Source organism: Sciurus carolinensis, chromosome 16, assembly GCF_902686445.1.
Source record: "Sciurus carolinensis chromosome 16, mSciCar1.2, whole genome shotgun sequence".
Lineage (NCBI taxonomy): Eukaryota > Metazoa > Chordata > Mammalia > Rodentia > Sciuridae > Sciurus > Sciurus carolinensis.
The window spans coordinates 64,248,798-64,274,678 of record NC_062228.1 but is presented as its reverse complement, the minus strand read 5'-3'; the positions used below and the strand labels follow the sequence as shown (position 1 = coordinate 64,274,678).

The 25,881-nt window shown below is 59.5% G+C and overlaps 1 protein-coding gene across 12 annotated transcripts; it reads right to left on the bottom strand.

Annotated features, from left to right (window-relative positions):
- Window positions 1-1,220: 1,220 nt before the first annotated feature.
- LOC124966906 (leukocyte immunoglobulin-like receptor subfamily A member 6) lies at window positions 1,221-24,893 on the bottom strand. 12 transcript variants are annotated; one of them, XM_047528760.1, is made up of 17 exons: window positions 24,792-24,893; window positions 24,600-24,635; window positions 11,264-11,551; window positions 10,825-11,127; window positions 10,320-10,616; window positions 9,745-10,047; window positions 9,058-9,108; window positions 8,415-8,528; window positions 8,043-8,118; window positions 7,937-7,974; window positions 7,649-7,701; window positions 6,714-6,860; window positions 5,431-6,635; window positions 4,413-4,577; window positions 3,316-3,380; window positions 2,363-3,230; window positions 1,221-1,324 (listed from the first exon to the last, which is right to left on the bottom strand). In XM_047528760.1, exons 1-13 carry the CDS (start codon window positions 24,823-24,825, stop codon window positions 6,435-6,437), a joined length of 1,941 nt encoding a protein of 646 aa, XP_047384716.1. In that variant the 5' UTR covers window positions 24,826-24,893; the 3' UTR covers window positions 1,221-1,324; window positions 2,363-3,230; window positions 3,316-3,380; window positions 4,413-4,577; window positions 5,431-6,434. The 12 variants fall into 12 exon arrangements, with proteins under 12 accessions (XP_047384716.1, XP_047384714.1, XP_047384718.1 ...); XM_047528758.1 differs by lacking the exons at window positions 24,600-24,635; window positions 24,792-24,893 and adding exons at window positions 11,725-11,760; window positions 11,919-12,020; XM_047528762.1 differs by lacking the exons at window positions 24,600-24,635; window positions 24,792-24,893 and adding exons at window positions 11,725-11,760; window positions 11,919-12,020 and having other exon boundaries at window positions 6,819-6,860.
- Between the last annotated feature and the right edge of the window lie 988 nt (window positions 24,894-25,881).

Below are 25,881 nucleotides of genomic sequence, written 5' to 3'. Positions count from 1 at the left end.
CCTCCCTGTGCTACAGAAGGAGGCTGCCTTCCCTTCCGGGGACACCTGCGAGTCTCGCCTCCTGCTCCAGCCACCCCTCCCTCCCTCCCTTCCATTTTCCTCCTTCCTCAGTCTGAAGACTGCTGGCAAAATCTTCTCCAGGCTGGAATCTGTCCCTGGCTGTGCTTGCTGTCCCTGTGCACGTCGCAGGTAGCGCCCTGGCCCTGGATGTGGAAGGTGAGGCACGGCATCCACAGGGCCCTGCAGAGCCCAGCCCGACACAGACCCGCTGAGCCAGAGTCTGCACGCGGCTGTCCTAGGCCAGGCCCTGAATGCAGGCCTCGCCTGCTCCACGGAAGCCACCTGGGCAGACTTGCTTTCACCCTGGGACGTCTGGGCTCTGCCCCAGGCATCTGCACAGCTTTACTTGGGATAAGAAGTAGGCATTGTCCTTCAAACCTCCTCAAGCGAGTGACCTGCTCAAAGCTCTACAAAATGATTCATCTACTCAACCTTCTCCTTGTGGTTCCGAATGACCAGGAGAAGGTCCATCCTCATGTTTTCAGGATGCTGGGAAAGATTGATTCTTCTTTCCTTTTCCTTTCTCTGCCTTTTCATTCTAGTTTTGCAGTGCTGGGGTTGGAGTGCAGGGCCTCGTGCATGCTAGGCAAGCGCTCTTCCACTGAGATACAGCCCAGAACTCACAGTTTTGTTTTTTTTTTTTTTAATTTGAACAGGGGCTCACTGAATTGGCCAGGCTGGCCTGGAACTTATGATCCTCCTGCCTCAGCCTCCAAGTAGCTGGGATTATCCCAAGACCCTCAAAATGACTGATTTTTAAAATGTATACAAGAATAAACATGTGGAATAATTGGAAGGAAACTCCATATTCTCTTACAGATGCTTAATCTATTGTGTGTGTATGTGGTAGGGTGGGGAGGGTACAAAGGCCCCCTCAATCAGAGTAGAGCACATCCCTAAAATCGGAGGCTTGTGGAATCCTAGAGGGACCAAAGAAGTCTCCCAGGCTCAGCCGTTTCCTAGTCATTTCTAGTGTGAGCACTATGCACACCCAGGTCCAATCACTATTTTTTTTTTTTTTTTTTGATACTGGGAATTGAACGCAGGAGCGCTTAACCACTCAGCAATATCCGCAGCCCTTTTTAAGTATTTTATTTAGAGACAGGGTCTGACTTTGCTTATGGCCTCATCAGAATTCTGAGACTGGCTTTGAACTTGTGATCCTCCTGCCTCAGCCTCCTGAGCCACTGGGATTACAGGCGTGCACCACCACGCCCCGCTTCCAATCTACTCTCAGTGGGACAGGATCAGTTCCTGAGGAAACCTGTAGGAGGATAAGTGCTGGGTACGAAGCTGCTACTTCTCTCCATTGCATCTTTTCATATTTTGTTGTATTTTTTTCCAAATGGGTAATTGATTGTGAAACTAGATACTGAACTTCCATCTTTGGATCGTCTGAGCTCAACTCCTGCTATGACCACATCTCTCTGGTTTGCTGGGAGAAGCTCAGGGCCTGGAACATTCCAGTGGTTCAGTGACCATCTATGGAAGGGCTGGCTGGGAAGGAAGGAAATCCCCATATGTGGTGATCTTGAGAAGGGACGTGTCATTGGTGGGTGACACCTCAATGTGAGAGGCTGACTGGGGATTAGAACCTGGATCTCCACTGTTGTTGAGAGAAATTCATGCCGAGCAGGGAAAGGTATGGGGTGGCCTCAGGTGCAGGCTCCGTGGTCCCCGGGAAGCAGGTGCCCGTGGAGCCTGACAGCCATCCCTTCCTGAGCCCCTGCTGGAGGGAGAGCCCTGGGGCTCGTCCAGCTGCCTGCAGCCTGCGTGTCTGCTGTCCCACGGGCCCTGTGGCTCCATCCCTATGCGCAGCCCAGCTCAGGGAGAGGAGGCGTTATGGCCATGGCCGCCTTTGCCCTTCGTCCCCAGTGAGGTTGAGGAGGACACGGGGCATGAGTGCCGGGGCCTGATCCCTGGGAACTCCGTGGACCTGGGTCTCGGGGACGGCAGGGACGTGTTCAGGATTGTGGCCTCTCACAGGGCTGCGCCTGGACCCCAGCCTAGGAGTGTGGGCAGGCGAGTGTGTCCCAGGTTCCCAGGTCCTTCTCTCCCCTGGGAATGACATGGACTCCCCAGTGCTGCTGGAGCTGGTCGCAGGAGCAGGTGGGAGAGACCAGGGCGGCCGCTGGGGGACAGGGCACTGAGGAACTTGGGATGACAGCCTCTGCTTCTCTTCCAGGGCCTCTCCTCAACCCTCACCTGGGCTGGTCCTGGCCCTTGGTCACTCGGGGAGGCTGGTCACCCGGGGAGGCTGGTCACCCTGCGCCTGGGCCCTAGGCGGGCAGGCACTACCCACCTGGAGAGGGCATCCTGGGCGCTGGAGGAGTCTGCTCCCTGCTCCCCAGGGCACGCGAGGTCCTCCTTGAGTTCAGGGTGCCTGGTCACAGGGGTCACAGCCCCTGCACCCACAGGAAGGGGTGGAGCGGGCATGTCCCCACCCTGGGCGCCAGCGCCAGGGCCCCAGGGAGCCCCCGCCTCCTCCTGCTGCCGTAGGCGCAGCGGCAGCTCCTGGCAAGGTGCAGTCACACTGGGATGTGGCGGTTGCTTCTGACGAGGGAAGGAGGACACAGGCTCCCAGGACCCTGGGCGCAGACATCCAGGCCCGTCAGGCCTCTTCCCTGGTCCCTGAGCCCCAGTCACAGGAGGACGCACAGGCGTCCCTCAGGGGTCCCTACCGCTGGGCTCCCTTCTGGGGCTCCTGCCCTCAGGCGGGAAGTCCCCAGCCTGGCCCCTCGTGAGTCAGCACGGTAACTGGAGCAAATGCCTGAGATGGTCAGTCTGTGGAGAGCCCCTCGAGGCCCACAGTGCTGCAGGTTCTGGTCTTGGGTGGACTGGCCCCAAGGCTTTGGGTCCGTGACAGGGCAGCCAACACGATGGACGGTGGGGGGCCGTGCTCGCCTCCTGTCCAGGAGTGAAGGAGGAAGAGGAGGAGCGGGGTCCCAGGACCCCCGTCCAGGGCACGTGTCCAGTGAGTGGGAGACCTCCCACCAGGCCCAGCTCCCCACGCTCCCCGCCTCCCAGTAGTGCCCCCTGGGGACCAAGCCTTGAGGGGACAGTCCAGGTGCAGACCACAGCTCCCAGAGCTCCTGCTGTCCACAGGAGTGGACGGAGCTACGCAGGTGTAGCTCCAGGTAGGAGGATGCTGGGGAGGAGGCTCGGGGCTCCTGGAAAGAGAAAGACCAGCGCTGGTGAGCCCCAGGGCAGATGTGGGGACCTGCGGTCAGCTCGTGGAGACCAGGAAGCCATTACCTCAGTGCAGCCAGGTGGCGGTGGCCCTGGAGAGAAGCTGGCCCTCAGTGTGGCTCTGATGTCACCTGGACGGATTCACCGTCTAAGCAGGGGGACCGTGACCACCCCTCACTGTGGCCAGCAGCCCCGGGCTGGGCTCTCCTGGGGCCTGTGAGCAGCTCCCACTGGGGTGGGTACAGACGCTGCAGTGGACAACGCCAAGTGGTCGGCCCCACTGACCCCCTGGACATCCTGCTCTCGGGTGAGGAGCCCCTCCAGGGCCACCTGGGACTCAAGCTGGCATGTGGGGTCCTGGTGACGCAGGTGGGAAAGGCAGAGAGGCCTAGTGCGGGAGGCAGTGTGCGGGGGCTGGGATGAGGGAGGGGTCGGGAGCAGAGGCCCCAAGGGCGGCCTCAGACTGAGGTGTGAGAGGGGCGGGCGGGGAGCAGGCGCGGCCTCGCTGGACTCCCCTCCTCCCTGTCAGCCCAGCCAGACCCTCGGGGCCTCGGAGGACGGGACTGCAGGGTCGGCCCAGGGTCTGCTTGACTGGCTCCTTCTAGCCAGCGAGGGGAGCCACCCTTCGCTGCACCCGGGTCACGGTGCCAAGATGGCCTTTGCTCTCTCAGCCTGGACTCGGCTCCCAGCACCTCCCTGAGCCTCTGGGGCCAGGCTCCGTCTGGGGCAGAGGGCGAGGACCCTGGGCTTCTGCTCTCTCCCCATCGTGGCATCTGGCTGATCTGACCTTCCCCCCTGCTCCTCCCCTCCCGCTCTGGGCTCCAGTGCCGCTGTCCAGGTCCCCTGGTCCCAGGGCAGACTGTCCCCTCCACAGAGCCAGCGAGGTCTCTGCCTCCTCTCCTAGTGTGACGATCACTCTTCACCCCGACACACAGGCAATTACACACACGCGTGTGCACGTGAAATCCGATGAGTGTGACGGGTGAGGGCGGCGTGCCGTCATGCACTCTGCACTCTAACGCCCGCAACGTGTGCATAAAGTGTGCCTGAGCACACGTGAACACGCACACGCACAGGCGTATCTTCTGATGTTATATGTGTTTGTAAATCACTCATAATCGTTGGGCCAGTGAATGGATGAATAAAGGAACGAGAGAAATCACCTGAAGGTTCCCAGCGCAGACCCAGGAGCGGGGTAACCTGGCGGAGGCTGCGCAGGATTGCAGCCCGGGTTTGCCCTGCTCCGTGTCCAGAGCCCGGAGCCGATGATAGACTTGGGACCCTCCTCTGCGGTGCCTCAGGTGTAGCCAGGCCTCTGCTGGGGCAGCCTGCAAGGGGGCCCAGAAAGGAGATTGGAGGCTTCCAAAGGTGTCCCCGCTGCTGCAGCACAGGGCAGGGCCAAGCCCTTTGGGGAAGAGGACCCACAAGCCACGTCTGCAGGGAGAACGCTGGGTCAGAGGTGCCCTCAGTGGCCTCTAGGTCAGAGGCCCCTCAGTGTCGGTGGCTGCGGGCTTACTCACTCCTCGCCTGCTCTGCTTTCCTGACGCTTGAGGCTCCCGTCCCTGTCACCCGATCAGAGAACACGCCAGACTCCCAGGGTAGTGGGTGACCTCAGTGGTCAGTTTGGGGAGTGGGAGCAGGTGGCACGTGGCCGGCTCAAGGGACAGGGATGTAAGCTCCGTTCTGGCTGCTGTGGTAGGTGTTGGCGAGGGTGTGGGGTAAAGTCACACTCATACATTGCTGGTGGGGCTGCAAATCAGTGCAGCTGCTCTGGAAAGAGTGTGGAGATCCCTCAGACAACTTGGAATGGACCCACCTTTTGAGCCAGTTATCCCACTCCCAGGTTTAAACCCAAAGGACTGAACATTAGCATTCCACATCCATGTTCCTAGCAGCTCAATTCACAAAAGCTAGACCGTGGAACCAACCTAGACGCCCTTCAACAGATGAGTGGATAAAGAAATGGGGTATATATACACAATGGGCTTTTTTAAAATTAAGAGATCGCATCTATGTGGAGATGAGATTTGGCGTCAGGGTCTCCGGAAGTCTGGACTTGCAATCTTCCTTCCTCAGCCTCCCGAGCTGCTGGGGTCACAAGCTGCACCTCAGCACCCAGCTGGAACCTGGTCTCTTTCAGGGCCTCAGGTCTGGGTTGGTGCAAGACCTTCCTTGACTTACCCATCGCTTGTTGCCTTGCCAGGTTTCGCTGTTGATTTTCTGCTGCTCTGAGGGCGTGTGTTGGGTTGCAGTTCCGCGTTCTAGTCTCAGAAGCAGCGTGTGTAAGATTGGGCTGTGTGCGTGTTTCCCAAGTGCCTCAGGCTTTGGAAGAGACCCCCAGCAAAGCTCCCCAACTCCATCCCTGGGGAAACCGCTAGACTACGGGCACAGTCTATCGAATGTGCAGGAGAGAGTTCAGATGTTCTGCTTACTTTATGTTCACTTGGCAAATTGTATATGAGGGGATTTTGCCGATTCGACGGACGTCTTCTAATACACACGATGTTCTGCTGTTTTCTCTTTGAAATGTGTGTAGAATGTGCCCTGCTGTCTGCTATCTTGCTGTTCTCACACTCAAACGTACAGCAGGGTTGTTTTTTTCCTCCAAATAGTAACTAACCTTATCGTTTTCACTTTACTTGCATTTGGAGTAATTTGTTATTCTTCTTCTAAACTCTTGATAGACTAGCTTAGTTCATTCATTAAAAACAAACAAAAAAAAGTTTTCCAAGCCGGGCGTGGAGGCACATACCTGTTATCAGAGCAACAGGGGAGGCTGAGGCAGGAGGATTGTGAGTTCAAGGCCAGCCTCAGCAACTTAGCCAGGTCTAGCAAACGAGTGAGACCCCATTTATAAATAAAATATTAAAAGTGCTGGGGACGTGGCTCACTGGGCAAGCACCCCTGGGTTCAATCCCTGGTACAAAAACACAAAAACCCAAACCAAAACCAAACCAAAGCAAAACCCGCATCCTGATACAACCAGCAAGGTCCTTAGTCTCACTTCCCAGTTCGATGTGTCCCATTATCATCGTCAGTCATGTCAAGACACCTCTCCCTCTGCTTGGCTCTCCGTCCACTCACTGATTACTGAGAAACCTCTGGATTTATTTGCAAGACGTAGGGAGGTTGGTCATCTCTGATGCTGAGTCAGGCGAGTCTCAGGAGTTCTGGAGTCTGGAGCGTTAGGTGGCTGGCTGGCTGGGGTCACTAGTGCGAGTCCTCTGGGGCAGCCCCCGGGTGAGTGTGGCCAGAGCAGCATACACACTGGGCCCCGCTGGGGGCTGCTCTGCCTGGGAGGAAGTGGGGGCAGCTACCCCCCGTCTGAGGGTCACGCTGCACAACTGGGCGTAGGTCACGTCCTGGGGACCTTCAGGTGCAGCAGCCTGGAGTGGGGAGATGGCGAGAGGGAGGGTGTGTGCTTGGCAAGGGGAAGCCGGGGGCCTGGACAGGACAGGACCCACCTGAGTGTCCATGTGTCTGTCCTCTGCATCCTCTGTGCCCAGGAAGTGCCCCGACAGTGGGGGAAGAGGGCAGCTCCCGACCCTCCTGAGTCCTGAGTGCCTCACCTGGGCATATGTTGCTCCCTGGGGGTCCCTGTCAGGTGGGCTCTGCAGCAGGGACACAGCGAGACAGAGGGTCCCCTTGGGTCCACTCGGGATCTCCTCAGCCACATTCCACTCGGTGACCAGAGAGACCCTTTAACAATCTCAATCAGATTATGTGTCACCCCTGACAGGGTCTGCAGGGACTTCCCGAGGCCTTGGAGGACTGGCAGCCTCCTCCTAACACTCCTGCCCTGCCCACGGGCCTCCAGCCACACTGCCCATCTTCCTGAAAGAGCTGCCTCAGGACCTTGGCACCTGCCGTGTCCTCTGCTGCAGCTGCTGGTCCAGGTTCACGTGCCCTGTGCATCCAGGCTGGTGCTGAAGGCGGCTTATCCGAGCCCTCCCTGTGCCCGTCCCTTTCTCTGCTTTATTTCCCTAAGGGCTCTGCCCCCCTGAGGCTGCGTGACTTCACATCGTCCCCTGGTGAGCGCAGGGCCTGGGGCTATGCTCCTGCTGCATCCTCAGCTCCCACTTGGAGCTGGTCAGGAGGGGCTCCCTGAGATTGGCTGGACGGCCGAGTGCAGGGGACCCTCAGGGACGGGCGACTCATTCACTCCTGGTCCTTCTGAGGCCCCAGGACACAGCAACAGCCAGGGCCAGGAGGACACCAGGTGGGCCCAGGAGGCCACAGGAAAACAGGGAGGGTGGGCCCAGCAGGGGAGGCCGGAGCTCCCAGAGGGAGGGGTCAGCCTGGGCACCCCTGAGGGCCCCGTGGAGGAGGACAGCCAAATGGCCGGTGGGCTGGGCTGGGCAGGAGAAGTTCCTTGTGCCTGGACGGGGCGGGGTCTCACCCGACTGTCCAGCTCCACCCCGACCTCGGGCTGCGGGTCCTTCACAGCAGCATCTGCGGGGGCAGAAGGGGGTCGTCTCCTGGACAGAGTTGCTGGGGTCTCTCAGTCCCACAGGCCCTGCCCTGTCCCAGATGGGGACACAGAGCCAGGGAGTGGTGGTGACGTCCCAGGTCCACAGCGTGGGGATCAGTCCATGCAGCCTGAGCCCCAGGCCTCCCGCCTGGCCCTCCCGCCCTGGGAGATGGGGAGCCCTGGGGCTCCACCCCACCCCAGCCCTCTTCCCCTCACAGAGGTGTTGTTCCTGGGCGGCAGCGGCTGGGCTGGACCTGGGGAGACAGGGGGTGTCAGGTGGCAGTGAGGACGGTGGGGGGTCTGGGTCTGGAGCAGGCGTCACCTCTTCTGCAGGCCGCTGTCCTGGGGCTCTGCCTCTGTGGGCCCTGCAGGTCCCTGGAGGCCAGCCTCTGTCTGGGCTGTGTGAGAGGAACAGTCTCAGCCCCAGGGGGAGCCACGCACCCCACAGGCCACCGCAGGGGACGGGGGGACTTGAAAAGGCCCCTCCAAGGTCTCCTGAGATGGGACGGGGTCAGCAGCCTGAAATCTGTCTGCATGTGGTGAGCAGGGTCTTCTGTCCTCCTTTTCTGTGGAAGTGTTTCCTAGTGACCTGTCCCCAGGGGCAGGTTTCCCTGGGGATGCTGCCCTCGCCCACCTTACCTGACCCACGGTTAGCCGACGACCTACTGAGGCCCAGGTCACCACTGCCACTCACCCGCCTTCCTGCGTCTGCTCTGATGCCGGAGGAGGAGGAGGAGGAGGAGCAGGAGGAGCAGCAGGAGGAAGGCCACTGAGACCCCGACCAGAACCTGCAGCAGCCTTCCCAGTCCTGGGCACAATGACATTGTGATTAGGGGCCATGTGTGCCAGGGCTTCCACCTGTCAATCATGCCTCATGGCACCGCCACCCACCACCCAGTTACAGATGAGGAAACTGAGGCTGAGAGAGGGGCCGCCTGCCCAGTCACCCAGCAGGAGCAGCAGAGCTGGGGCCTGAGCTGGGGGAGTCTGACTTCCAGTCTCCTTCCCTCCACCAGAGCTCAGCCTGAGCTGCAGGGAAGGAGCCTGGACACCCTGATGGCCTTGAGCCCTCCCTGCACAGGGTCATGTCACTGCACAGAGGGGACAGTGCCTGCAGGTTCAGGTCCTGGGGCTTCCCTGGGTGCCTCCTCTCCAGCAGGGCACAGCCAAGGTCAGCACTGAGGGGAATTGAAGGTCAGGGCCAGGCCTCTCCTCTGCACATGGGGACTCTGAGCCTAAGGGGAGGGGCTGTCCAGGTCAGCGTGTCCAGAAGAGGACCCTCCACCCCAGCTCAGCCCTGTCCTGGGACCCACCTCCTGCCAGAGCCCCTCACTTACCACGCTGGGGTCCTGGGTCCGTGGGGGTGAGGGGCTGCTCCTCATGGCCTCCTGGGGTGGGTGGGAGGAGAGGGCTGGGTTGCCTGCTCCCCTCTTCAGCTGGCTGCTCGTCCCCAGACTGGTTCCCAGTGTCACCTGTGCCTTGACCTCACCCTCTTGCCTCCAAGCTTTGAGCCACGGGTCCTGGTGTCCCCACCCCCATTTCTGGCAGATCCTCAGGTCCCTGGATACTAATCTGTCCTTGAGGGTTTGAGGAGGACCCGAGGTCCTCTGGAGACTGAGAACAGCCAGGACAGGGTAGGGTGGGGAGTCCTTGCACCCAGTGAGCTTGAGTCCTCAGGGATCATCCTTGTGGATGGGACCAAAAACTAAGGGCTACAATCCCAGAGGATCCTGGGTAGGAGGACAACAGAAGGGTGAGGGGTGCAGCTGGCACTGGGACCTGTCTGGCTCATCCTCCTGCACCTGCCTGGCCTCCCCAGGACCCCCTGTGCCCACCCCCACATTCTTAACTCAGTGATGGGGTGGGGACACATGCTGGAGGACCCAGTGGCCCCTTCTCTCTGAGGGGTGGATCCCGCTGGCTGACCCTCCCAGGGCCCCTCACTCCCACCCACCCAGAGCTGTCCTGGGCAGGGCCCTGAGTGAATCCCTAGCTCACAGAGGATGGGGTCAGGGGTCACTCACCTGAGACCACCAGGACCACGGGGGCACTGGGCCATGACAGCAGGTAGGGGGATGAGCTTTGAGACCCATAGCACCTGTAGGTTCCCGCCAGGGCTGAGGTCACAGCTCTCATGGAGAATTCTGCCTGGAACCCTGGAGCTCTGGACTCTGGTCTCAGATGCAGGGGGGGATCAGCTGCCCCCTCCTTGACCAGAAGGAAGGTGTCCCACTGGATCCTTGATTGACACAGCAGGATCACGTTCTCTCCTGAGGACACTGTGGGACCCGGCTGCACTGAGAGGGAGGGTGAGGCAGGGAGCTGTCCTAGAGAGAGGAAGGAGGGGTGAGGGGCCCAGCTTGTTCTGAGCTGAGACCTCACCAGGGCCTCTCTGAGGACCTGTGCTCTCTGTGTGGCTCAGGGTCTCTGATCTTCCTCTCCCTGTGCCTCCCTGTCTCTGTCTTCTCTGCCCCTCCCTGACCCTCCCTGCCTCTCTCCCTCCTGAGACCCCACACCTCACCCTGCCCATCACCTCCTGGACCTCCCCCGCAGGACTGGGCAGAATCTGAGTCACTACTGCACACACTGGGCTCCTCACCTGTGACCAGGATGTCCAGCGGGTCACTGGGGGCTGACCACTCAGAGGAGAGCCTGTGTCCACCGTAGCATCTGTACCGACCCCCATGGGAGCCTCTCACAGGGCCCAGAAGGAAGGTGGCCTGAGACAGCCCAGCCTGGAGCTGCTGGCCAGGGAGCTGTGGGAGGTCCTGTCCACTCTCCTTGGACAGAGCAAATCTGTCATAGCCACTGTCTGAGTGACACTGGAGGGTCAGGTTCTCTCCAGGGGCCAGGACTGGGCTGTGCTGGGTCAGGAGGGAGGGCTTCCTGGACAGCCCTGGAGGGAAGAGGAGCCTGGGCTGAGGGGAGGACCTGCCAACCCTGCCTCCCCTCCTGCCTGCAGGTCACTCTCTCACACCCTGGGTCTCTGGTCATGTGGTCCCAGGTTCCCTCATCCTCTCTCTCACCTGGGGCTGTCTAACATAAAGGTCCCCACAACCTGCTGCATGTCCCCAACTGTGTCAGGGAAGGTGGAGCTTCCTCACCTGAGACCAGGAGCTCCAGGGGGTCACTGGGTTCTGACCACACCTGGGGGGTTGTCCTGTAACTGCCATAGCATGTGAATGTCCAGCTGTGGCTGGGGGTCACGGGGCCCACAGGGAACTGGGCCTGGAACTGCCCACTGGAGTCTTGCTGTGAGTCCAGGGTCCAGGTGAGCTTGTGTCCTCCTTCCTTAGTGAGAACAAACCTGCCATATCCCTGCCGTGAGCCACACTGGAGGGTCACGTTCCCTCCTGAGGTCACCACAGGGCTGGGCAGGGCTGAGAGCCTGGGTTTGCTGTAGGATCCTAGCAGAGAAGGAGGCAGGTGTTAATGGGCTCCCTCCTCCACATTGTCCCCTGCTGGGCTGTGACAGGGACACCTGGGAGCAGACCCCCTTCCTAAGGGCAGAGCCAGGGGCTGGGACCCCAAGTGTCCTCTCACCTGTCACCACCACCAGCTCCAGGGTGTCACTGCGCTCTGACCAGCCAGCAGGGCTGTGATAGCAGCATTGATATCGCCCTGCATGCTGCTGTGTCATGGTTGGGATGGGGAACTTGGCCTTGTTCCTGGTCTTCTGTGAGATCTTTGTGTCCCAGGGCACTGAGCTTCCCTCTTTCTCCAGACGGTACTCCTGGGCCTCCAGGGTCCCCTCACACCAGAGTGTCACTGGCCTCCCCCAGGTGATCACAGAGCCTGGCTCAGCCCACAGGGTGGGCTTGGGGAGGGTCCCTGCAAGGGAATCAGAGGCTGGGTCCCAGCACAGCCCCTCAGATCCCAGCCCTCAGCCCAGCTCCCTCCAGGCTCCCCAGCCTCAGCCCACAGCTGCTGTTCTCCATCCACTGCCCAGGGTGGCTCCTGGTCCCCAGGGAGGAGCAGGACCTGGGCCAGCTGGGGACACTCACCTTGCTGCCCTCGGGTCCCGGGGCCCAGACTCAGCCCTGGAAGAGAGTTCCTGTGAGAGGGGGGCCCTGAGGCCTGAGCAGGCCCTCTCCTCCGCAGAGCCTCCTGGGCCCTGTGTCCCCTGATGGCCAGGGGCTAGCTGTGGACTGGGGTCCCTCTCAGAACAGGGTGTCCCTTCCCCTTCTTCACATCTCACCAAAGCAGAGCAGGGCCGTGAGGGTGGGGGTCATGGCGTCCTCTCCCCAGGTCCTGGCTGTGCAGATGGAGGAGGTCACAGAGTCTGGCAGGACTGGCACACACAGGGTGTGGCCACATGGAGGCTGGGTTCTGCCTGTCATGGGGTGTCACAACGCAAGTTTCACAGGAAAGGGAACTGTCGTCCCCCTGAGATCCTGTCTCCTGTTTCCCCAGCACTGTGTGGGTGGGCCTGGGCTCCCTGCAGGAGCTCAGACAGCAATGGTGCCTGTCCTCACCCCTCCACTGTCTGCCTGATCTGTCCTCATCCCTGCAGGGCCAGGAGGCAGCAGCCAGTGCACCTGGTGCCCTCCTGAGCCAGCCCCTTCCAGGTGACGGTGACCTGGGGCTGGTCCTCCCTTCTCTGGGGCTCCTTCTGTCCATCTTGGTGCTGGGTTCTTGGGTCTTAGATGGGACCACTGGTCTCCCAGCCCTGGAGATGGTTTAGGGAAGATGCAGGTCCCCCCTCAGGTGGGCACAGAGCAGCAGACCCTGAGCACCTGGCTGTGCAGTCAGCTGGAGCTCTGCTGGGGGCACAGAGAGGGGCAGGGACCAGGGATCTCCTCGCCTCTCCTCCTGGTGCTGGTGTGGATGTCCTCTGCTAAATGGTCCCCTTCGGGGCTTCCCCTCTCCTTAGCAGCAGGACCCCCCTCATCTCCCTGGGATGGAATCTGAGGCCTCCTGCCTCTTGGGCACCCCTGTCTCCTGGGCAGGGTGCCCCTTGGGGGCCAGGCTCCAGCTCAGTGCCAGCTCATTTCCAGTGGTGTCGTCCTGCGTAGGGACATCTGGCCTCCCAGACCCCGCGTCCAGTGTGGAGCCCGTTCTCTGCACCTCACGACCTGGAGTGTGGGGTCAGCAGGGTCTGGACACGGACGGGCTCAGCCAGCTTCTCCTCCAGGGCAGGAGGCCAGCCTGGGTTCGGGCCGGGAGAGGTTGGTGGTGCTGGGCTGGTGCCCACTCCGTGAGGCCCATCTGCTCTGAGCTCTCAGAGGTTGTCCCTGCCATGTCTGAAATGCACAGCTCTTCCCGTAAGAGCAGAGGAGGAGAATGGAGGGTTCCCCACATGGAGGAGGAGCCACAGGGAAGGATCCTCTGGGGTCTGGGGTCATCAAGGGTCCTTTAGGAGAAGGCTCCTGCTCCGTGTGGGGTGGGAGTGGGCCCAGGGCTCTGGGAGGGGTGGGCGCTGGGCTCTGCTCCAGCCATGTCTGCAGCCAGGCCTGGGCCAGCTCAGCTGTGTGTGGGGCCCAGGGCAGCCCAGCCACCTCCCTGGGCACCTCCCCTCTCCCCTCCTGTCCTCTCCCTTCCCCTTCCCCTCTCTCATTTTTATTCACTCCTGTCTCCTCTCCCCTATTCCCTTCTCTGGTCTCTTCTTCTCCCCATTCCCTTCTACTCCTCTGGGGCTTTTGCATTTTGTTCTAGGTATTGTTGCTCGTAGGGGCACTTAGCCACTGAGCCGCATCCCCAGCCCTTTTTAATTATTATTTAGAGACAGGATCTTGCTACATTGTCCAGGCTGGTCTTGAATTTGCCCCCTCCTGCCTCAGCCTCCCAAGTGCTGAGATCACAGCCTGGGCACAGGCCACACCCAGCTCTGTTTCCTTGTGTATTTGAATGCTGGTGGGGTGGGGGTGTCTCCATGATGTCACAGGTGGGTGATGGGTTGACGTTTTTATACTGCTTAATGTCCTTCTCTGTGTCTCTAGACGCGTGTTGACTCATAGTCTATTCTGCTGATGTGAATGTGGGTTCCCCAGCTCTCTCTTGGTTCCTGTTTGCATGGAATATTCTTTCCCATGTTCACTGGTAGCCACTGTGTGTCCCTGGGGCTGAAGTGCATGTCCTGAGCTGGACAGGGGCAGGAGAGGAGGGAGGTCACTGGAGCCTAGGAGTTCAAGGACCTCCGGGCATATGGAGAGACTCTCACTCAAGAATAAATGAACAGGTAAATGAAGAAAGAAAGGAAATAAACAGAAGGGACGTTCCCGGTTCTGGGGTCAGAGGAACTCTTCACCTTCTGAGGCAGAGGCCAAGTTCCTCTTCCCTCCATGAGTGAGGACCCTGCTGGGCTTCATCACTGCCAGTACCTAAAGCCCCCTTGGTCTGAGCTCAGTGAAGACTTGCAGCTGGTGCTGAGCAGTGAGGACGCCACCCAGGCCCCCAGCCGCGTCCCAGCTCAGCCATCAGGTGTGTCCCAGGTCCTGGACCCTGTCCCAGCTGCCCTCCTGTCCACAGCCTCCCTGCCTCCTCCTGACCCCAAGCCCCTCCCTCTGCACGTTGTCCCTTCAGTCCTCATGCCCTGAGGTCCCTGAATCCCAGGTCTCAAGGGTCACTTTGTGTGGCATGGACACAGCTCCAGCATGGGGTGGACATGGAGCTGGCCTGGCTGCTGGTCCCCTCCACTGGGCAGGTTGCCTGGCCCAGGGATGGTTGTGACCAGGGCTGGAAGGAACACTGGGGAAGCTTTGGGATGAGATGGTCCTTGTCCTGTGTGTGCTCAGTCTGGGGTTACAGTCCAGGGGCTCAGCCCACCCCAGGGAGGAGCAGGGACATTCTTCATTTAGAGTCAATCTTCTGTCCCTTTTCTGTTGATTCTGCTGTGACTCAGACACCCTGGGGGCAGATGCACAGTGTCCAGGGTGCTGCTCTCGGCCAGGCCTGGGGTACTAAAGCCGTACCTGAGGCTCTGACAGGTCCCCGTGCCCTGGGGTACTTACTGGTGGCCAGCAGTCCCAGGATGAGGTCAGACCCCAGACCCCGACCCTGTGTCCAGGGAGAGGCTCCCCACCCATGTCTGCCCATGACCTGAACCTGCTGGTCAGTGCTGGTGGGTGCAGAGCAGGAGCAGCCTGGGGCCATCCTGGTGCCCAGGTCTCCCCACCCACCCTGGGGTCTGCAAAGGCCACCTATGGTCAAGGGTAGAGCAAGGGCCCAGGGAGGTGTTAGAGAGCTACTGTGGGGGGACCAGCTGAGTGGTCACAGGCAGAAGGAGCTCTCAGCTGTTCCTCTGCCTGTTCACAGGAGCCCAGAGACTTCAGGTGTGTGTGTGTGTGCGCGCCTGTGCTCCCAGGCAGGTACATAGGTGCTGGTTTAAAGCAGGTCATCCTGTAGAGACCACCATGATATCCACAGATGCGGCAGGCTCCTGGAGGGAGGGACGTGATGTACCCTGCACCCTCTCAGGGTTGTGGCCCAGTGCAGGGAGGGGGCTCCTGGCGGTGACAAGGCTGTGAAGTGTCATGCTGAAGCCCACCCCTCCTGACCACAGACCCTCATGGTCTCTGCTTCCCTGTCCATATGACAGGGTTGAGTGTCCCCCACTGTGTCCTGTAGGTCCAGCTGTCTGGGTGAATCCAGTCTCACCTTCCCCTTCTGGTGTTTTCCTGGAATCCTCCAGGAGATGGAGACCCTGTGTGGACCCTCAGTCCTCCCCTCTCTGTCCCCATGCTGTGGGGACCCTGGTCCTGTCAGGGCTCCATCAGTATCTGTGAGGTGACGTCTCAATGGTCCTGTGCCCTGTTGCCTCCTCAGGACCTGTGACCCAGAGCCCTGTCCATCACCAGCCCGGGAGTCAGCTCCAGGGATGCACTGGGGGTGCACCTGCGACCCCAGCCCCATGGACTCTGGCCTTGCTCAGCACAGCTCGGCACCACGTCCTCGGGAGGCTTGGTGTTGGGGTGAGGAGGTCAGCAGTGAAGGCGAGCAGAGCTCACGCAGCCTGCCTCAGGGGTGCACACACAGGGGCCACCCAACACCACGGCCCTGACCCCTTTCCCGAGGCCTCAGATGCTGGGGTTTAGCTGAGGAGGAATGGGGAGCACGCAGAAGGGACCAGCAGAGGGCTGGATGAACGGGCAGAGCAGAGACGGCCCCGGGTCCAGAAGTCCCAGCCCCTCACCTGCAGCCAGGTTGGAAAGCTCCAGGCTGGGGGACGTGAGGCCCAGTGGCCAGGCCAGGGTCCCAGCCTCTGTCCTCCGGTGGCTGGTTCTCACAGGGGGTGTGGACACCACAGGCACCAAGAGCTCCTCACATCCTCGTGTGGCAGAGGCTGTGCTTCCCCCGTTCACCCCAGGACAGGGTGGCCTGTCCTCAGACATGGAGCTGAGTCTAATCATAGGCCACTGTGTGTGCTCCAGGTCACCTGTCCCCAGGGTCCTCCTGATTACCTGGAGGCCTGGGAGGGGCAGAGGGAGCAGGGGAGGTGGGGTAGGGCCATCCTGACAGGTCAGTCAGGAGGGGCTCAGGACGCCGAGGTCAGCCTAGAGGACAGAGGCTGCCCAGCCTTCACCAGCCTCTCTGTCTCCTAGGAGCCCCACGTGACATCAGCCCCACCCACACAACTGGCTCCCCCACAGGTGGGTCTCCTGGAACTCTGCAAGGGGTAGTGCCCATGGGGACAGGTTCTGCCTGAGAAGTGGGAAAGTGGCTCCCATTTCAGGGGCCCTGAGTTGAGTCCTGCCCACCTGCCAGTGACCTCATGGCAATTCTGGGAGAAGCCTTGCACAGGTGACTCATGTCACTGAAAGAAGAGAGCACCCTCCAGAGAACCTGAACCTCAGGACCCCAGCACCCCAGGGAGATGCCAAGAAGGCTCCGCCCATGCCTGAGCCCAAGGAGACCAGAGGGCACCATGGACTGTGCACTCGTGGACCTGGACACTGCGGGCCTGAGCATGTTCAGCCTGCCCAGGGAGCCCTCCCTCGAGGCTGCTGTTGAAGCTCTCTCTAGAACGTTTCATATGTTCTCAGCTTCAAACTCTGTCTTGCTTCCTCTTTATGACCTTAATTTCTTTGCTGGACCTTCTAATGTTCTTGTGAATGTTGTTTTCCTGATTTTGAGTAGTTCATTTTAATTCTCTTGTCACTGAGATGCGTTAAGATAATTATTTTGCCTCTCCCCAGGTACTTTGCAGATCTCCATGTCCTCAGGTTAGTTCCATGGGTGGTGCCATGTGTCCCTGGTCATTCATGACCCTGTGACCTTGCACTGGTGTCTGCACATTTGAAGAAGTAGGCACACAACCCAGTCTACACAGACGAGCTTGGTCAAGGAAGGCCATTCACCAGCAATCCCATCTAGAGTCTCCAGGTGGGTCTCATGGTGGGCACTTCATGTGGGATTTTTGCTGGATTCTTTGGGTAAACTTACCTGTGCCTGGGTCTGTAGGTGGTTGGACCCGGCATCTGGGTCATGGTTCCACCTAGGGATCAATGGGGTGGACAGGTTGACTGGATCTGTAGGGGAGGCCTGGAGTCTGGGACTCTGGGGTGGCCTGAGGCCTGTGTGCACAGCTGCCCACCTGGATCTGAGGTGGCTCAAGAGCCAGTCTGTAGCACTGGGGTAGGTAGAAGCTTGAGTCCTTGAGTGGTCCTGGACCTCACTCTGCAGGCTCAGTCCCGGACCCTCACTCTGCAGGCTCAGTCCCGGACCCTCACTCTGCAGGGACAGTCCCGGACCCTCACTCTGCAGGGACAGTCCCGGACCCTCACTCTGCAGGGACAGTCCCGGACCCTCACTCTGCAGGGACAGTCCTGGACCCTCACTCTGTAGGGTCAGTCCTGACCCTGTCCCTGAGGGATGGCCCTGGGACAGGGTCCACCGAGGTTGGCCTGACCCTAGATCCTCTGGGCCAGGCCTGGTTCCCAGGTCCACTGCTTCCTAAGGCCACAAGTCCTCAGGTGATGGAGACAGAGAGCCCTGAGCAGGAGGAACCATGGAGTGTGTCCTTGAATGACCCATCCCTGAGTTGCTGAGTGGAGCAGAATGTCCAGGGAGACCCAGGCAGCTAGAGTTCCCAGGAGAGAGAGCAGGAGAGAGGAGGCTGCTGAGAGGTGACCTGAGACCTTGGAGGGTCCCTCCAGGAGCCTCAGCGCTCTGATCAGCACGTGCACGTCAGGAAATGACCCTCAGCTGAGGGACAACAGTGGCTGGTACTACACAGGGCCAGAACCAGGGTCTTTCCTCAGCTGGACATAAAAATCTCCCTGGAGGGTGGCACAGGACACTGGTATCGTCACAGGTGCAGAGGGGCCCTGCTTCAGTGGCGAGGACCAGGCACCTCAAGGTCAACGCAGCTCTAGGTTGGCTTACTGTAAGTATTACCTACAGGATCAAACTGCTTCCCAGAACGCATCTGAGTTCTAGAACAACGCTCACGAGTACTCACAGGAATACAAATGCATCCAGCACCAGCCAAGTCAGCAAACACCGTCTGGTGTCCAGTCAAAGGTTCCCTGACAGACAGTGGAGCAGACACACATACACAATCTAAGAAGTCGATCTGGGTGTCGATCTCACGCTCCTGGGCCCAGCACCGTGACCTGACATTTGCTGAGGTCCTGGGATTGCTCAGCTCTGTGTGTGGTACCTACGCCAGGCCCTTGGATGTTAGAATTGGGAGAGAAAGACATTAAATCAGCTGTTACAGGGGCGAGGGGGTAGCTCTGTGCTAGAGCCCATGCCTAGCTCATGTGAGGCCCTGGGGTCAATCCAAGCTCCAAACCAAACTAAGCCAGTTATCACAACTGTATTCCATACTTTCAAAATGTTTAGGAAATAAATAGAAGATGTTATAAAAAATGTGTGTGTTGGGACTAAAGGGAACTTCTAGAGACATAAACTGTCATAAAGGAAGGAAATCAACCAGTTGTTATGTAAACACTGCAGTACAAGAGAATAGAGTGAACTTGAACTTGAAGGTACAGCAATAGAGACACCAAAAATGAAAGAGAAGAAAACTCCGTTCTCTTTTTAAATGAAAAGGCATTTCTTGTTATTTTCGTTCTTGACAATTGCCCCTGACTGGGGAAGCTGGGACCTCAGTGTAATTTTACTTTGCATTTCTGTGATGGCCAAGGAAAGTCAACCTCATACTGTTTTTGACAAGTGTTAGCTTAGTTCCGGGTCTAGCACAGGAAACCTGTCACTACCAGATGTGAAGATTCAAAGTGGGCGAGCTGAGACCTCAGCCCTGCAGGGACCGGCCACAGGGACTCTCCACTGTGACATTGACCTCCAGGAGCTCAACCAGGGGCCTGCAGCACAGGACAGAGCAAAGCCCCCTCGCTGTCCCAGGGGAGGGAGGAAGCCTGTGCCACCTGCTGGGCTCTGCCATGGCCACAGCTCTGTGTCAGGAGAGGGGTGAACACAGCCCTTTGGGGCCAGTCCTTCCCTGTCCTGGGCCTTCACACCAGCAGCCAGGAGGGGACTGCCTGCCCCCAGCTTGGACTTGTGTTCCTAGGATGGGATGTGTCAGGACCCAGGGTCTCTGCAGACCCCTCAGACAGAGTTGGGTCTCCTCTGACCACATCCCCTGTCTGCCTGATCTGTCCTCATCCCTCCAGGGACACAGCAGCAAATACCCCTGGAGGTCTCCCGAGCTGGCCCCCTCCAGGTGAGGGTGACCTGGGCTGGTCCTCCCCTCTCAGGCCTCCCTGGGGCTCCATCTGTCTTTCAGCCTGTGCATGTCACAGGGTTGTGAGCCCCTTGCTAAGGCCAGTCACCTCCCAGCCCTGGAGATGCTGTGTGGAGATGTCTGCTCCCTGTTCAGGTGAAGGCAGAGCAGCAGACCCTGAGCACCTGGCTGATCAGCTCACCTGGAGCTTCATGCTGGACATGAGCCCAGAGAGAGAGAGAGAGAGAGAGAGAGAGAGAGAGAGAGAGAGAGAGAGAAATTGAAGAAAATTAGAAAAGGTGGGCACGATGGCCCTTGCCTGTAATCCCCGAGACTCAAGAGGCTGAGACAGGGGGATTCAAGTTCAAGGCCAGCCTCAGCAATGTAGTGAGACCACAAGAAACTCAGCGAGACCCTGTGTCTAAATGAAAAATGAAAGTGCTGGGGTTGCAGTTTAGAGCAGAGGGCGCCTGGGTTGGAAAGAAAATTCCGGTTGTGCTCCTCATTGCCCGGGTACCATGAGCATTTATCACCTTCTCTGACCCTCAGTTCTCTCTTCTTGAGGAGGTTGTCACAAACCCTCTCTGCAGAAGGATTTGGGTGAGGGGTGCAGAGTCCATGGGAGGGACTTTGTCTGGTTAGTCAGCAAAACACCTTAGGACATGTACTGGGGAGGCTGGGACCTGGGAGGATCCAGGCTTTGGGCTCCCGGTGAAGTTGCACGATTGCTGTGTCCACTGAAGGCCCAATGCTGGGTGCTCTGTCCTTGTCACAGCTCTGCAGGAGAGGGAGCTGCACAGTCTGCCTGCTGGGCTTCACCACAGCCTCGCTGACCTGGACGGGTCAGACCAGCCCCATCCACGGCAGCCCTCGGCTCTCCCCTGTGTGGGACATGAACCCTGAGAAGCACTGTGAAGCTCCCCGTCCAGAGAAGCAGGATCACACAGAGACACACAGCTGACCATGCACTGCTGGACACTCACCTGGCCAAAAATTTCAGTTTCCAGAAAACCCCTTGTTGAGGAACTGCCACCCCAGGGGAAGATGCAGAGAGCCCTGTCCAGAGCAGGTGATTCCAGGTGCACACCAGCCAGAGCAGGGGACTCCAGGTGCACACCAGCCAGAGCAGGGGACTCCAGGTGCACACCAGCCAGAGCAGGGGACTCCAGGTGCACACCAGCCAGAGCAGGGGACTCCAGGTGCACACCGGCCAGAGCAGGGGATTCCAGGTGCACACCATCCAGAGCAGGGGACTCCAGGTGCACTCTGTTTACTGCTGGAGGAGCCCATGTCCAAAAGCATGTCTTCTGCAACAGCAAGACAGGCAGAGTCTGCGTCCTGCAGGATGCGGGAGCTGCCTGTCCAGAGTGAGGTGGGGCAGGGCCACAGCAAGTACCTGGCTTCCTCAGAATTATGCACATGTCCAGTATTAGTGACAGCCTGTGCTACAGACCAGCATGCAACTCTCTGCTGGCATCTTAAACCTCTTGCACAAATAGGTGTGAAATGCTGGCCAGGAGCACCTGGAGGGCTGAATGGAGGTCACAACCCCCAGGGCTGCAGGTGTCTCAAGTTGGGTCCCTGCACCTCCCCCTTCCTCTCCAAGGGTGTGTTTAGGGCTGGCCTCTGTCCAGCACAGGTCCACTTGTCAGGAGGTGGATCCCAGGCATCCCACAGCCAAAACTCAACTGGAAATCCAGGGCTGCTCTCGGAGCCCACAGGGCAGGGATGAGGCATGGTGAGACCAGGAATCTAAGACAGTAACACTGAAGGTGCCCAGGGCTCTGGCTGATAGAGTGAGCAGCTCACAAGAGGAGATGGGCTTCCCAGGAAAGAGCCTAAAAGAAGTTCACCCAGAGGCCAGAAAGACTGGCATGAATAGGAGAAGAACACTGCGGGCTCTCCCAGGGTGGAACCATGGAGGGAGGATATTGAGCTGGAGAGACTGTAGCAGTGGAAATGTCAAGAGTTCAGAGACAAGAACCTCCATGGACTGAGGGACAGGTGTCTCTCTGCACCCCAGAGCACCAGGAGGGGAAAGGAGAAGGACACGGGGCACTCAGAGGGTTCAACAATGACTGGGGGTCCCCAGTTCCCATCAGACACCAAACCCCAGACCCAGGAAGCTCAGGGACACTACACAGAACCAGGCAGAAGCACCAACCTGGGCACTGAGCTCAGGCTGCAGGAAGCCAGGTAGTGGTGGAAACCTCACCACCTGCACAGGGAGGGACACAGGCTCTGCCAGGACCACTCAGAACCCAGGGGGCAGCTGGAGGCTGGGAGAGAGAAGGGAGGAGAGAGAGAGCAGCAGCCCCCAGCCCTACCCTGCCAGGTCCCCTCCCAGATGGAGGCAGAGAGCGACTGGCTCACGTCCACTCTAGGGGACCTGCCAGCAGCTGACCTGCCCTGAGGAAATGCTAAGCCAAGGTCCTGGGGCAGCACACTGACCTCCAGCAGCCACGTGGACTACCAATGAAGGGCAGGCCTGGTGGGTGCTGAGGAGCCCCGCCAGCTCTGGAGGGGACGCTGTGCCATCCTGTGCCCCACCCAGGAGAGGAAGCAGAGGGAAGCGTCCTAAGTCACTCCCAGAGGCCTGCAGCATCTGACACCACACCACACAAGGACTTCCCGGGGAAGGACAGCACCCTGGACATCCCCATGGACACAGGGCACAACGCTCCACAGAAGAGGCCCTCACTGCACAGCATCCCAGTCCAGCCCACCACCTCCTGACTGGGTCCCCAGAGGCCTGGTCACCTAGTGACGTCACTGCCTGGGGCTCCGTGTGAGGCCCTGGGTGGTGTTTGCAGGACAGTGTTGCCCAGTGATGCGTTTCTCAGCAGGAGGGCGAGGGCTCAGTGGGACACACCTGCTCAGCAAATCCAACCAGCAGGTGCAAGAGTCACACAGCGTGACCAAGGGGCGCGTGTCCCAGGTGTGCAGAGCAGTTCAACATCCAAAGTCCATTAATGTGATCCATCACAGCAACGGGTGACAAGGAACGTGCCCTGCAAGTCACCTCACAGCTGGAGGAAAAGCCCTGCTCAGGATCCACATGCATTTGTCAGAGAAAAGCCCTCAGTGAGTCAGGAGAGGAGCAGAGCCTCACCCTGACTAGGAAGAGCCCAGAGAGCCAAGGCCCAGGTCCCAGCTGAGGTGAGAAGCCACCTGCTCCCACTCCATCAGGGCAGCCAGGAGCCCCTGAGGCTCAGCCTTGTGCTCCTGTCCCCAGGACCCAGGGACACGAGTGAGGGGAGCTAGGTGTCCGGGTGGGAGGAAGGAGGGGATCAGCTTGTTCACAGTGTCACCATGGGCAACGTGAGGACCTAGGGATTCAATGAAGAAAGGAAACCCTGCAGGACCCAGGGAGCCATGCCAGCCAGGGGACTCTAGAAGTTCCAGCTGGATGGTTTCTAAGACCAGCAGTGAGCAGAGGAATCTGGACTTAGAGCCAGCATTTGGGTGACACAGCAATACCTGGACACATGGAGGTGGCCAGGAGGGACGTGGACAGTAACAGCAAACACTCAGCAGGACTCCCGGGTTTTTCACGTGACTTTTTCAGAGCCATGCCACAGTTCCAGCACCCGTTACTCAGTCCTCAGACACCAGCCTGTGGCTCCACCTCCCGTGTTTCAGGCAAGCTGCACAGACAGCCCCCGAGGGGGACAGGCTGCTGGAGGGCTGCAGAGAGCGGTGGGCCAGCCCTGTGTGCTCACAGCACTGTGGGGAAGACTGTGCAGCCAGCACCCAGCCGTCCTGACCCAGCCACCTTTGCTGCCAGGACAGGGTCAGGGTGCAGCCCCAGCTGAGCCAGGTGTTCTGCAGACCTCTGGATGGTCCTTCATCTCCCACTCTGCACTCTGGGTGCTGCCCGTTCTCTGCTGTTCACCTCCTGGCTGCATCTTGGGTCCCTCTCTGGTCATACTGAGCCTGAAACAGCAGGATCCCGAGGACCACCAGGACCAAGGCAGCCATGGCCATCCGGATGAGGTTCCCCACTGTGTAATCCTGGGCAGGGGAGCCTGGGAATGTGGACACAGAGGGCAGAGGTCAGGGCAGACACAAATCACCCCAGGATCCCCCATGTCCACCCAGGAAAGCCGCCCCCCTAGCCAGCACTGGACCCTGAGAACCAGCCCCAGGGCTGAGAATCCTCCTGACTCCCTGTCCTGGGGTCTGAGCTGCTCTGTGATGGGCGGAAGGTCTCAGTGTCTCCTGAGAATCAAGGTAGAGGAGGGGCTGTGTGAAGTCGAGGACCGTGTCCTGCCTGGACCCCCACCCTGGGCTCTTCTCACACAGGACTCTACGGAGCCCCTGAGAGCCCTTCCCTGCTGCTCGTGTCCCCTCTGCTCCTCTCCCTGGTTCTTCACCCTCACTGTGCTCTGTGAGTTCAGCACTGTGTCTGAGTCACGTTGGAGCAAGTTTAGCTGAGCCCCAGAGCTCAGGGCTGGTGGGGAAAGTGGTCCCTGGTTCAGGGGTTCTCCTGTCCTGTGTGCTCTGCCCAGCCTGGGACTCTGGACCAGTTAGACATGACCCCAGGAGAGGAGTTTTCACTGGATCCCCAGTTGAGACCTGGGGAGGGGAAAGGGCTGGTCCTCAGTGTTACAGTCCTAACCATACGAGACCCTGCCTCCCCTCCTGCCTGCAGGTCACTCTCTCACACCCTGGGTCTCTGGCCATGTGGTCCCAGGTTCCCGCATCCTTTCTCTCACCTGGGGCTCTCTAACATAAAGGTCCTCACAACCTGCTGCATGTCCCCAACTGTGTCAGGGAGAAGGAGCTACCTCACCTGTGACCAGGAGCTCCAGGGGGTCACTGTGCTCTGACCAGCCAGCAGGGCTGTGATAGTAGCATTGATATCGCCCTGCATGGTGCTGTGTCATGGTTGGGATGGGGAACTTGGCCTTGTTCCTGGGCTCCTGTGGGATCTTTGTGTCCCAGGGCACTGAGCTTCCATCTTTCTCCAGACGGTACTTCTCAGCCTCCAGGGTCCCCTCACACCAGAGGGTCACTGGCCTCCCCCAGGTGATCACAGATCCTGGCTCAGCCCACAGGGTGGGCTTGGGGAGGGTCCCTGCAAGGGAATCAGAGGCTGGGTCCCAGCACAGCCCCTCAGATCCCAGCCCTCAGCCCAGCTCCCTCCAGGCTCCCCAGCCTCAGCCCACAGCTGTTGTTCTCCATCCACTACCCAGGGTGGCTCCTGGTCCCCAGGGAGGAGCAGGACCTGGGCCAGCTGGGGACACTCACCTTGCTGCCCTCGGGTCCCGGGGCCCAGACTCAGCCCTGGAAGAGAGTTCCTGTGACAGGGGAGCCCTGAGGCCTGAGCAGGCCCTCTCCTCCCCAGAGCCTCCTGGGCCCTGTGTCCCCTGATGGTCAGGGCTGGCTGTGGGCTGGGGTCCCTCTCAAACAGGGTGTCCCCTCCCCTTCTTCACATCTCACCAAGGCAGAGCAGGGCCGTGAGGGTGGGGGTCATGGCGTCCTCTCCCCAGGTCCTGGCTGTGCAGATGGAGGAGGTCACAGATTATGGCAGGACAGAGGGACACAGCGTGTGGCCACTTGGGGGCTGGGTTCTGCCTGTCGTGGGGTGTCACACAGCAGCCCACAGGAAAGGGAACTATTGTCCTCCTTATATCCTGGCTCCTGTTTCCCCAGCACTGTGTGGGGTGGGCCTGGGCTCCCTGCAGGAGCTCAGACAGCAATGGTGTCTGTCCTCACCCCTCCACTGTCCGCCTGATCTGTCCTCATCCCTGCAGGGCCAGGAGGCAGCAGCCAGTGCACCTGGTGCCCTCCTGAGCCAGCCCCTTCCAGCTGAGGGTGACCTGGGGCTGGTCCTCCCTTCCTCGTTTCCCTGAGGGGCTCTTTCAGCCCATCCTGGGCACAGGGTTCTGGGGTCCTTGTAGACCAGCCATCTCCCAGCCCTGAGATGCTTTTGGGAAGATGTGGTTTCCCTCGTCAGGTGGGAGCAGCAGAACCTGAGCACCTGGTGTTTCATCAGCCTGAGCCGGGGGTGGGGTGTGGGGCACAGGGAGACACTGGGGACCAGAGAAGTCTCCCGGCCTGCCCTGGTCTGCGGTGTGGGTTTCTCTCTGCTCCGCAGTTCCCGTGTGAACTTCCCTTCTTGTTTTATAGCAACAGCATCCAACTTTCCCCTCCCATGCCTTCTACCTCTCTTCCCTTCAGTTCAGCAATATGACTTGACATCTGTCACCCCGTGTTCCTCTTTCTGTTCCTCCTCCTGCCCCCTGATCCCTGTTTTTACTCTGCTGATCTACTTTCAGTTTCCTTGAGGTTGCCCCCATCCTTTCCCTTTTCCCTCTCCAGCTTCCTCAGGTGAGAGGACACGTACGACCCTTGACATCCTGGGTTTGGCTGATTCCACTTAACACCTTGCCCTCTGCTTCCATCCATTTCCTGCAGACGCCACCGTTTCATTCTCTTTATGGCTGAATACGACTCCACTGTGTGTGCCCACATGCTCTTGGTCCAGTCGTCACTGAAGGACACCGAGGCTGCTTCCCTAGTCTGGCTG